General features: G+C 39.2%; 1 protein-coding gene across 3 annotated transcripts in view; it reads left to right on the top strand.

The window, feature by feature from the left end:
* Window positions 1–13296, top strand: part of rap1gds1 (RAP1, GTP-GDP dissociation stimulator 1) — a 79914-nt gene that overhangs the window by 37921 nt on the left and 28697 nt on the right. For all 3 annotated transcript variants that reach the window (XM_055641233.1, XM_055641234.1, XM_055641232.1), the window contains 2 exons: window positions 6175–6303; window positions 6763–6888. In XM_055641233.1, the coding sequence (XP_055497208.1) occupies window positions 6175–6303; window positions 6763–6888 (255 nt within the window). The remainder of the gene's footprint in view (window positions 1–6174; window positions 6304–6762; window positions 6889–13296) is intronic.

Genomic DNA, 13296 nt, shown 5'->3' with positions numbered 1-13296 from the left:
GCGGCTTTACGGTATTTTTTATTGTACTTTGGAACTACTTTGTAAACCAGATGAAAGAGTTATTTCTGAATGACCCTTTAATGAAATGATACACAATTATTTAAGCTATATGAATCGTGAGAATTAATAGTACCGTCTTCGAATAAGATGTACTAATACGTTATTAGTTGTAGTGGTGTCCTGTGATTTTTGTACAGAACTAGTGTGCAATTTTGTGGATCTTAGTTCTCATGCTGCAAATAAGCATACGGTGTTGTGAGAAACTAAATTGCTGCAAAGGTACCAGCTAAGCAATTGGAAAATACTCACTAATGCTAAAAAAAATACTAGGTCATTGAAGCCAGGTAGACATGAGCTGCTGTTATTTAATGTTTTTAGTATGATACTTGCTCACAATGGGCTCTGCTGTTTATTTTATGGAGTTTGTATTCAAAGTACATCTAATTTATCATAGTACGTTATCTATCATAGGTTTATTCGTGAGAAATTCAATTAATAAACGAGGACAATTTATTTGTCAATATCTCATTGTCAGTTAAGTTAATTGGATGTATTAAACATCATAATCATACTTTATTAGCCAAGTATTTTTTGCAACATATGAGGAATTTGATTTGCCATAGTCATACCAATAAAAAGCAACAAAACACACAAAATACATTTTTACATAAACATACACCACAGTGACTCCTCCACATTCCTCACTGTGATGGAAGGCGAAAAAAAAGTTAAATCTCTTCCCTTCTTTGTTCTCTTGTGATTGGGGACCTCGAGCCTTCCATATTGACAGGACGATCTTGGCTCCTGTCGGGGCGATCTAGCTCCTGCATTGGGGGGGATCTCAGCTCCCCCGCTCCGGGTGATTGGACCCCGGGTCGGGCCTAGTTGAGCCTCTTGCTACTTTGGAGCTTCCCGACATCAGTCTCTGCCTGAGACTGCGAGCTCCTCAATGTTGAAATCCGCAGGCTACAGTTGGAGCGTCAATCCCAGGCAAGGGATCGCAGGCTCCGATGGTAACTCCACGGCTCCGTGGTGGGGCTCAGTCGCGAGCGAGGCTTCCAGCTCCATGATTTTAGTCCGCAGAGCGACCAGAGATACGATCCGGAAAACTATTGCATCTCCGGCAAAGTAAGAGATTGAAAAAAGGTTTCCCCCCTGACCCCCCCACCCCCCACATAAAACAAACCAGAGAACATTGACACAAACGTTTTAAAACACACTAAAAAAATAACAAAAAAGGCGGGCAGACCGTTGGCGAGGCTGTCATCACTGACGGTGCCACCCGGTGGAAACATGATTATAAACATTCTTAATCTTAATTTCCCTCAAAGATGTAAGTTAGGTCAGTCTTGGTTGCCAACACTTTGATCTTTGATCCCATTTTTCAATAATTACAGCAAAATATCTGGGAAATGCACAGGTATTTCTCTCAAACTAGAAATCTTTACTCTTTTTGCTTTTGACTTGGAATTGAGATCATAAAAATCATATTTAGAGTCTTCAGTTGGGGATACTGACTTTAGTAATTGAATGTCCTCCCATATCCTGTCTGTGACTTGGCATAGTTATACCATAGTCACCAACCTCAGCTCATAGCTGTTTAATTTAAGTTCATAGACAGCGGCCAGAAATGAGTGTTTCATACATTAGAGCTTATGTGTACACAGCTCTGTACCTTGACTTACAACAGGTGGTTGCTTTCTAATGGGCACATGTCTGCCTTTTACAGCTATTTATAAATGCATTATTCACCTAGAAACCAGTGTGTTTCCACTAATCAATTCTAAATATTCAGTCTTAAGAATTCCCAAAACATTTTAAACTTCAGGTCATTCTCAATATTAAAGTTCAGCTAAGTAATATTGAATACTATTTTTAAAAAAGGGCATCGTAATTGGTCAGTTGGTCAGGCAGCCGAGAAGGAGAGTGTGTGTTAACAGTTTAGATTGCTTAATTTTGTCATTTTTGTTGACAGGTTGGAAATAAGAATACAAAGATTGTATCAAAATGATGGACTGGTAGCTTGGAAGGCAGGGGAGGTCATCAGATTTATTGTCATATTCACAAGTATAGTGAGAATCAGGTATTAAGAAAATCTGGCAGCAGCATCACGGGCACATAGACTCAAACAGTATACGTAAATTGCACAAATTCTGCAAGACAGTGGGGAAAAAAAGGCTATAGTGCAAAACCCAATTCGGAAAAAAAAAGTCCATGATGGAGCAAGAGATAGTCTGGAGTGTTCCATTACTGAGGTACGATTAGGGTAGCAGTGAGAAGCGGTCCTTACTGGGATTTTGGGGATCCTTGACAATAGATGCTGTCTTCTTGAGGCATCGTCTCTGGTACATGCTTTATACGGAGAGAAGGGCTGTGCCATGATGAAGAGTCCACTACTTCTGCAGCCTCTTGCAGTCTTATGTGTGGAATTGAAACTTTGGAAATACAGCGTGGAAACAGGACCTTGGCCGACCTACTTGGGGCCGACCAGTGATCTCCCCGTACACTAACACTATCATAAACACGAGGGACAATTTACAGGAGCCAATTAACCTACAAACCTGTAGGTCTTTGAAGTGTGGAAGGCATCCGGAGCACCTGAAGAAACTCCTGCTGTAACAGGGAGAACGTACAAACACCGTACAGACAGCATCCGTAGTCAGGACCGAACCTGCGTCTCTGATGGTGTAAGGCAGCAACTCTTCCACTATGCCACCATTATTGCGCCACAATACGGGTGGCACCAGAGTGCAACCAGAGAGGATACCATCTGCATTACGTGCCAAATATTTTAACTTTTAAGAAAGAGGAGCTGGAGGATTTTCTTTGTGATTAATCTATTTGCTGGGCCCAGGACATGTCATCTGAGATGTAACACCCAGAAATTTGAAGCAGCTAACTCCACCGCCGATACACCAATGAAAACTGGCACGCCGTCTCCCAATTTCCCCTTCCTGAAGTCAACAATTAGTTCCTTTGTTTGATTGGTGTTGCAGTGCAACTCAACTATCTCCTATATGCTGACTGTTCACCATCTGTGATTTGGCCCACAGTGGTGTTGTCTGCCAATTTATAGCTAGCATCGGAGCTGTACTTGACTGCACGGTAATTGATATAAAGAGATTAGAGCTAAGCACGTGGCCCTGAGATGCAGCTTTGTTGATGGTCAGTGAGAAGGAGATGTTACAACTCAGTACCGATTGAGATCTGCCAATGAGGAAGTCAGGGATCAAGTTGCAAAGGGCTGGTCTTAGAGCTTGCTGGTGAGTTTAGCGGGGATGATACTGTTGAATGCCAAGCTGTAGGTGATGAACCACAGCCTGACAGATGTGTTCCTGTCATCCAAGATGGTCCATAGCGGAGTGGCGAGCCAGGGTGATAGTATCTGCTGCAGGCGTGTTTGTGGCGACAGGTAAATTGAATCAGATATAGGTCATTTCTGAGTCTAAATAAATTATATGATTGCGCAAGGCAACAGTTTGGAGATGATAAAATTGAATGAAATATTGGGAAGCTAGTGGAATATTGCTATTTTCGTTTGAAAACCTTTATCCTGTCTTTTGTTTTTTTTTATTCAAGAACCAACCTCTTTTACACAACAGCATTGCTCTTTTTGTCATTTTTTATCTTGTGATGCCTTCATTCCCTTTTTTCTCTCATCCCAAATAATTTTCATTCTGATGGAAAGTACCAAACTAAAATGTTCACTGTTTCACTCCCTCCTCATGTTTGTTGTAAATATTTACTATGGTTATTTTAGATTTCCAGCATCTGCAGTATTTTGATTGCTTTAACTCATTTATGTGACATTCCTCTGATCACTGTTTTAACAAAAATATGAACCAATGCAAGAGATATTCCATGGGTGATATTATCAAGTGTCACAATATTAGTTCATTTTTAACTCCATAACATAAAATTATATTATGATTTTGCAAAAGTACTTTTACTGTGTAATTATGAGCAATTATAATAGCTGGTGGTATTCCAAGTTTCTATTTTTGTTAAAGACCTTGGCATTTAATAATTAAATGTTATTTTTACTGTTCAAGTATCTAGCTAACTAATTTTCCTCCTCCAAGGATATATTTTGACAGTTTCGTTTCCGTAAAAATTAAAAGTGTTTTAAAAACATTGATGTAAACAAATTGAAGTCCTGAATTATTTTAGTAACATCTGTATGGTGTCCAGTTTAGTGACTCAATAGAAGTGACAGAAATCCATAAATGTGAATTTTAGTTTGAAAACGTGGTCATGTTATTAGTTTATAACTTGGTCATGTTAGGTTACTAGACTGTAGAATATAAAGTGATCAAATTATATTAATTTGTCACAAGTACTACCAAATGTTAACTGACCTGATGATGCATTAATATGGCCCTTGTGTATATTGAAGGGATAACAAAGCCTCTGCTGTCCATTTTGTTTGGATTAATGTGCTAAAAACTAGATAATTAAATGATGTGTTGAAACTGATTGTGATATTAATGTTAATGTCTTTAAATGAAATGTAGCGATGTGCATGTGAGATTAAAGCACTGAAGTGTTAACCAATACCTGCATGTGCAGATTTTATCTGGATTTTAACACCATTAGTAATATTGCATTTGTTTAATGTTGTGATATTATGTGCCAGGTATGAAATGGGAATGATGAATGGTGCTGTTTCTATCATGTGTACTGAGATTAGTTTTATAAAGGTGATAAAACAGCAATTAGTTAGCAAACTGCACACAAGCTTACAGAAGATTAAAATAGAGCACGCCCACTTGTGTTATGGTGTTGCACTTTCTATTTCGAGTGCAAACGTTTTGTGTTTTACATTTTCCATAAATTGTTACTAAATCTACGAGCACTAAGTGATAACTCCTGTCAGGATATGATTCCACTCGCATTAATAGCTGCAGATTCTTTAGCTTACCCAAGCAAATCTCAACAATATTTTCATAACATTTGATTCCTATTTTTCCCCCATAAGTCCAGACTTGTTATCTGTTTTGATATGGAGTCAAAGTCATGGAACTCCTTAACTGCAAATTGTGGGTATACCCATATCTCAAGGACTGCTGCACTTTAAGAAGCTGCCCTTCACCACCACCTCAGGGGCAACTAGAGTTGGATAATTCAGTGCTGGCCACCAAACGACATGTCCCTTGAATAATTAATAATGAAAGAAAATACCCCTGCCAAAAGCCCCTAACTCAGATTGAGAACAGAACATGCCACTTCCTGATGTCTGGAATATAGAAGCGAATAATATCTTGTTACGATTTGAAGCAGCCTGCAGCTTTGTCAAATTTAAAATGAATGATATTGGTGGAAGATATTGAGTGTAGACTGTACTCCATAAATAGACACTTTAATCCACAGCAAGTGTTGAAGCAGATGTGGGCTTCTTAAATAAAACAACCATAAACAGAGTCTGAAGAAGGGTCCTGACCCAAAACATCACCTATTCATGTTCTCCAGAGATGCTACCTGACCCACTGAGTTACTCCAGCCTTTTATTTTAACTTCATAACTAGGCAGCTTTTTAATTTTGTTGAACTCTTTCTGATTACGTAAATAGAATTGAGGTCTAATAAGTAATTGCCCTTTTTTAAATTGGCCATTAACTTTTCTTTAGTAAACAAGAATGTAGAGCAAAAAGGATCGCCAAATTTATCATGTTTTGTGAATCTACCTACGTGTTCAGCAATCAAGCCCTTTGTGCAGTTGGATGTTGCACCTGTCACCTCAAGGTTATATCATTACTTTTGCCTTTGTTTTTATATATGTTATTTGTTTATAGATGCCTGCTAACGTGCAGCATATTAGTGCCGAGAAATCCGATATGTTTTTTTGTTTGCTTGAGTTTATTATATTCTTTAACCGTTCTAAGCATGATCTCTTTTGAGTCCATTGCTTTCTGGTTGTGTGTAGGAAGGAGCTGTAGATGCTGGTTTAAATCGAAGGTAGACACATAATGCTGGAGTAATTCAGCGGGACAGGCAGCATCTCTGAAGAGAAGGAATAGGTCTCAACCCGCTGAGTTACTCTAGCATTTTGTGTCTGCTTTCTGGTTGTATTTGTTTTGAAACCTTAATCGCCTATTTTGTCATGGGATCATGTGTGCAGCAATGCATTTAGGCTTTAAGAACTTCACTTTCAGTTAATAAACTTCTTGTTTTACAGATGCCTTGCAGGCCCAGCTGATCAATATGGGAGTCATTCCCACTTTAGTTCAGTTGTTGGGTATACATTCCCAGCATACAGCACTGACAGAAATGTGCTTGGTTGCGTTTGGTAACCTGGCAGAGATAGGTAAGTTACGATACACCACAAAGTCCAAGTCAATTTGTGATTGCTGAAAACTTGTTTCGCATAACTAATCAAGAGTTGGCTTCTGATACTTATCAAGCATTCCAAATGTTCTTGACGGCTATTTGCATCATTTTACATCCATTATTTTGGGAGAAATTAAAATAAAGGGCAAATGTCTTATAAAAACACTTGCAAATACAGGCTTGTATGTTCTAAAATTTAAATTGTAGCCACTATTCCATTAATTGCTGTTTTTTAATCAGTGGCCAATTTGAGCAATTTAAAATATTGTAAGAAATATTTTTGTTCAACCCAGTGCATGAAATTCATTGGACTTTTACATTATCATTATTAATATTTAAATATATAATCTGGCAGGCAAAATCATCTCTTCCTTTTAGTGTATTTTTCTTTTTTTTGACTATTTTGAAAAAGCTTCATATATCTTTTTAATTTTAGAGTCCAGCAAAGAACAGTTTGCATCAACAAAGATTGCAGATGAACTTGTAAAGCTGTTCAAAAGGCAAACTGAACATGAGAAGAAAGAAATGATTTTTGAAGTCTTGGCTCCATTGGCAGAACATGGTGAGTCTTTTACTTCATGAAACCAATTTTTACAAAAAAATAAAATTAAATCATATGCAAGTTTCTACCAGACTCAGGAACAACTTCTTCCCTTCAGTTATCAGACTTCTGAACGATTCTTCCATAAGCCAGGGTACTGTTTGATTCACCTCTACCCTATTGCGGACATGGGGCATTGCCAATGGAACTGATGAGCTACAATGCTGAGAACTATATTCCGCATTCTGTATCTTCCCCTTCACTCTTCTTATTGTACTTGAGTTTGGCTCAATTGTATTCATATATATGTTGTATATCTGATCTGTTGATCGGTTTTAATAGCATGCAAAACACTGCTTTTCACTGTACCTGACAATAATAAACCTAAATGTCATTTTGTGGTTAAAGGCATTATGCTGCTATTACTTTTAATCTTCTGAAAGATTGCAGCCTAAGGTGGTACTGAGTAGAAGTCTTGTGGTCAAGTTTGTTCCTGAAACTCTGGGTATTTGGCTGCAAGTCGTCCAAGACCAAATCTGACCTGGTGTACAATGTGAAAGCACTCTAGTGAAAGTGACATTATCATTTGTATGCAGGAGATTAACCAAGTTAAGGAAGATGTCCAATTTGAACTTCCTTTCCAAGTTTTTGAAACTTGATGCGCTCTGTTAAGTTTTTGCTGATTTGTTAAACTTCCACAATATTTATTCAGAGATTTCCTCATATCCAAATCTGTGTTTCATTAGATTTGTAGGTTGTGGAAATCTACTCCACAGAAAAGTCTGTTCGCAAAAGTATATGGTCAACCAAATTTTGATAGCAAAAAATAGTTAAAATATTTTTACTTCCATTTTAAAAAATAGATTACATTTTAATTAAGCTTCCCAGGTCTCCTCTGCTCTCATTTTGTATAATCAGTAAAGATCAGTGTTTTTAACTAGTATTTGCATGTTAGAAGGATCCCACAAATAGTGGTAGAATGATTGGTTAATGTGCTTTTGCTGGTGATAGTGGCAGTAGAAACATACTGTCCGGAAAGCCTGGTGAACTGCCTGATAAATTATTCGAATAAGTTAAAATGGTATCTGGTTGCATTTGTCAGGAGCACAGACTCCTATTCATAGACTACAGCTCTGCTTTTAACACCATTATCCCAAGCTCGTCACCAAACTTGGAGTGAGGACCCCTCTCTGCAACTGGATCCTCAACTTTCTGACCAACATACTTCAATCAGTGAGGATAGGGGACAAATCATCCTCTACAACAATTCTCACACTGGTGCTGCACAAGGATGCATTCTCACCCCCCCCCCCCCCCCCCTTTACTCCTTGTACACCCACGACAGTATAGCCATATACCAATCTATTTTAATTTACAAATTTGCAGATTACACCACTATTGTGCGCGGGATATCAAATAATGATGAGATGGAGTAGAGGAAGAAGATTGATAACCTCATGTCCTGGTGTCAAGATAACATCCTTTCTCGGTGTCAGTAAGACAAAGGAGAAAGTGATCCACTTCAGGAAACAAAGCGGTACACTTACTCCAGTTTGCCTTGACGGTGCCGAAGTAGAGATGGTTGAAAGCTTCAAATTTCTAGGAGTAAATATCACCAACATCTTCTCCTTGACCACCCATACTGAACCAATGGCTTAGAAACCACACCAACAACTCTACTGCCTTAGAGGCTTAGGTAGTTCGGCATTTCCCATCAACTCTCACCTACTTCGACAAATGCGCCATAGAAAGCATTTTATAGAGGCGCGTCGCAGCATGGTTTGGGAACCGCTCCATCCAAGACCGTAAGAAATTGCAGAGAATTGTGGACATAGCCTAGACTATCACGCAAACCAACCTCCCTTCCATCGACTCCATTTACACCTCATGTTACCCTGGCCACCCCATCTTTTCCCATCTCCCATCAGGCAAAAGGCATAGAAGTGTGAAAATGCACACCTCCAAATTCAAGGACAATTTCTCCCCAGCTGTTATCAGGCAACCGAACCATCATACCAACAACCAGAGAGCAGTCCTGAACTACTATCTACCTCATTGAAGACCCTCAGCTCAGACTATCTTTGATCGGACTTTACTGGCTTTATTTTGCACTAAACATTATTCACATTACTCCCTCTATCATGCATCTGTACACAGTGGATGACTTGATTGTAATCATGTGTTGTCTTGCCGCTGACTCGTTAGCACGCAACATAACCTTTTCAATGCTCCTCAGTACACGTGACAATAAACTAAACTCAATTCAACTTAGAACAGTGCTTTTGGCAATGTCTTTATGACTTAATACAGCATTGCAGTATCCAGCTGTATATTAGTTTTTGAATCTTGTAACTTTGAGGCAGCAAGAGGTACCTGGATAGCAAAAGGTTCTGAGGTTCAATTAATGTGAAAATAAAAAACCGTGACACGCTAAATATTTTAAATGATTGCTTGTTGCAAATGAGATGATGCTCGTCACAGCAAGTGATAACCAAATTAAAATCAATTGCTTTGATATAAAAGCCTGCATTAAAAATGGTCATGGGGAAAGAGAGATGACAGTATAAAACAATTACTAGCTAATGATGGTGTACTGTGTACAGTTCCCATCACCAGAATATGGGATAGATGGATGGATAGCTCTAGAAAAGTAGCAGAGTTACTGGAATATCTAGAGGGCTGAAATATGCTAGTCACGAGGTAAGTAACTAAGCTGAGAGGTTTATCCCTCTTTGAAATGAAAGGCTAGGGAATATTGCTTTGAGATTTTTTAAATTGAGAAACTTGAACAAAATAAAACAAAAAAGGCACTTTCTCTTTACGGCTGTTGATAATTAGGAGCCAAATTTAATTGTCAGCAAGGTAAGATAAAAACTGAGGAAGGAAATATCTATACACAGAGAAAAGTGAGTTTTAAACTCGCTATGTGAAAGTAATGTAGATAGAAATTGTTATCTCATTTAGATATTACATGAATGAGAATATTAAGACCTATAAATGTTAAGACTATGGTCCAAGTGCTGGGAAATGGAAATCATTTAAATAGCTTTTTTTTTCTGTCCCATACATTTTTATGTCACTGAATGTTGGCAGTACAGCCAGAGCTAATCACCAGTGTCCAACATGTGAGCTATAAGGAAAATAATATTCTTTTCAGCACAAATGAGTTCTGTGTAGTACTCGGAGAATAGGGGCGGCACAATGGTGCAGCTGATAAAGCTGCCTCGCATCTTTGATGGTGATCATTTTCCAATGTTCTCTCCACTCTGGATCAGTTCCTGTGGACTGGAGGGTAACTAATGTAACTCCACTCTTTAAGAAAGGCGGGAGAGAGAAAATGGGGAATTATAGAACAGTTAGCCTTACATCGGTAGTGGGGAAGATGCTCGAGTCGATTGTTAAAGATGTTATAGCAGCGCATTTGGAAAGCAGTGACAGGATCGGTCAGTCAGCATGGATTTATGAAGGAGAAATCATGCTGGACTAACCTTCTGGAATTTTTTGAGGATGTAACAAGTAGGATGGATGTGGTGTATCTGGACTTTCAAAAAGCCTTTGACAAGGTCCCATGCAAGAGATTATTGTGCAACATTAGAGCACATGGTATTTGGGGTAGACAGGAAACAAAGAGTAGGAATTAATGGGTCCTTTTCAGAATGGCAGTCAGTGACTAGTGGGGTGCCGCAAGGCTCGGTGCTGGGACCCCAGTTATTTACAATATATATTAACGATTTAGACAAGAGAATTAAATGTGACATCTCCAAGTTTGCAGATGACACAAAGCTGTGTGGCAATGTGAGCTGCGATGAAGATGCTATGAGGCTGCAGATTGACTTGGATAGGTTGGGTGAGTGGGCAGATGCATGACAGATACAGTAACATGTGGATAAATGTGAGGTTATACACTTTGGTGGCAAGAACAAGGAGGCAGATTATTATCTGAATGGTGTCAGATTAGGAAAAGGAGAGGTGCAACGAGACCTGGGTGTGCTTATCAGTCACTGAAAATAAGCATGCAGGTGCAGCAGGCTGTGAAGAATGCTAATGGCATGTTGGGCTTCATTGCGAGAGGATTTGAGTTTAGGATCAAGGAGGTCCTACTGCAGTTGTACATGGCCCTGGTGAGTCCGCAACTGGAGTATTGTGTGCAATTTTGGTCTCCTAATTTGAGGAAGGACAATATTACTATTGAGGGAGTTCACCAGATTAATTCCCGGGATGGCGAGACTGACATATGATGAAAGAATGGGTCGACTGGGCTTGTATTCACTGGAATTTAGGATGAGAGGGAAATTCAAAAGGGATCGGACAGGCTAGATGCAGGAAATTTCTTCCGGATGTTGGGGGAGTCCATTTTAAGAACACGGAGTAGGCCTTATAGGACTGAGATGTGGGGGAAATTTTTCACCCGCTGAGTTGTGAATCTGTGGAATTCTCTGCCACAGAAGACAGTGGAGGTCAATTCATTGGATGTTTTCAAGTGTGTTAGATTTAGCTCTTAGGAATATGGGGGAAAAGCAGGAACGGGGTACTGATTTTAGATGATCAGCCATAATCATATTGAATGGCGATGCAGGCTCGAAGGGCTGAATGGCCTACTCCTGTACCTATTTTTCTATGTTTCTAAACTGACCTCAGGTGTTCTCTGTGTTGAGTTTGCACTCACTGTGTTGTGTTCTTCCTGCGACCGCATGGGTTTCCCTCTGGGTGCTCTGATTTCCATCCAAGTCCCAAAGATAAGTTCTAGGAGCAGAAGTAGGCCATTTGGCCTATCAAGTCTACTCCGCCATTCAATCATGGCTGATCTATCTTTTCCTCTCAATCCCATTCTCCTGCCTTCGCCCCATAACGCCTGACACCCTTACCAATCAAGAATCTGTCAATCTCCGCCTCAAAAATATCCATTGACTTGGCCATCATTAGATGTGCAGGTTTGTAGGTAAATTGGCCCACCGTAAATTGCAGGTGGGTGATCGATGGTCGTTGTGAACGCGGTGGGCCGAAGGGACCGTCTCCATTCTTTCTCTAAACTGAACTAAATTAAACTAAATATGGTGAAAAGGAATAAAAATAATATAACTTTTTAATTGAGAGGAGGATAAAAATCGGCTCAAATTAGCATTTAAAAAAAAATCAGTAAATCCATACATCAACCTTCAGTGCTGGAGGTGGACTTGAAAGCATTTTGAGAAACAGTTGCTACAGTGGTGCGGATTTGACCTTTTTGGATGGATTACATTGAATAGACCAAACGTACCTTTTTGTTACCTTGAAATTAGTTCAATTTTAATAAATCTGCCTTGTTTCATAAGGCGAAAGTAAAATTAAACATGGCACATTATCTAAACAACGAAAAAAATTATAAGATATCAACATACCTTTTTTAAGAACAATGTGTTATGTTGGGGTGGGGGGGAATCACAAAGTGCTGGAGTAACTCGTTGGTCAGTTGCTCCACTGTCAATAAAATGCTAATTGTTGAATCACTGGAAATGTTGAAAGTAAATAGCTGGGTTTGAGTGATAGGTGTTTCAAATGGAAATGAAGAAATTAGAGATTAGGGTTGTAAATGGCATACGAAAGATAGAACCTAATTTCAGTTGAATCGCTGTTTTTAAGGAGATAATAAAGTGCAGGCAGAGGAGATTAGTTTAACTTGGCATCATGTTCAGCACAGACATTGTGGGCCAAAGATCTTGTTCTTGTGCTGTGCTGTTCTGTGCCCTATTCTGGTACATACTGAAGACCAGGAAGTTTCTGCAGCCCATAGGTACTGTCCAATTATGTCATTCTTGTTTTAAATCTCTTCCATTCTTGGAATTTCAATGTTCATCTCAAACTTTGAATATGGATCATGTATGGAAATGAGTTTTAGTGTCAGTTTCAATACTAGCCATTACTATCTTCACAGTTATTTTTCAAGTTCAGTTTCTAGTTTTCTCCCATCTCTAAAACAAAGTTCAAGACCTTCATCCATTAATGTTTTACAATAACACATTGTGTCCCTATCAAAAGTTGCATGTGGTGGGATGGAGGGAAACAGAATCCTCATTTTGAGGATGTAGGAATTAACAGTTGCAGATGGAGGGTTGAAGGTATTATCACCAACCCTTCCTTTGATCCAGTGACTGAATCTTAAAAACAGCTGATTCCTGGCTTGGTGGTGCTTATATCTTGGGTATTCATATTTTTTTCTGTACCATTAGAATTTAGGCATACAGAGTGGAAACGGGTCCATCGGACCACCGAGTCTGTGCCAACTAGTGATCACTAGCACTATCCTATACTCTAGGGACAATTTACAGAAGCCAATGAACCTACAAACCTGTATGTCTTTAGGATGTGGCAGTAAACCGGAGCACCTGGAGAAAATCCACCCAGTCACATTGTGAGAACGTACAAACTCCATGCAGACAGCACCCGTTGTCG

The sequence above is a fragment of the Leucoraja erinacea genome, chromosome 1 (genome assembly GCF_028641065.1).
Source record: "Leucoraja erinacea ecotype New England chromosome 1, Leri_hhj_1, whole genome shotgun sequence".
Lineage (NCBI taxonomy): Eukaryota > Metazoa > Chordata > Chondrichthyes > Rajiformes > Rajidae > Leucoraja > Leucoraja erinaceus.
The sequence above is the reverse complement of the archived record's forward strand: the minus strand, read 5'-3'. Positions and strand labels throughout refer to the sequence as shown.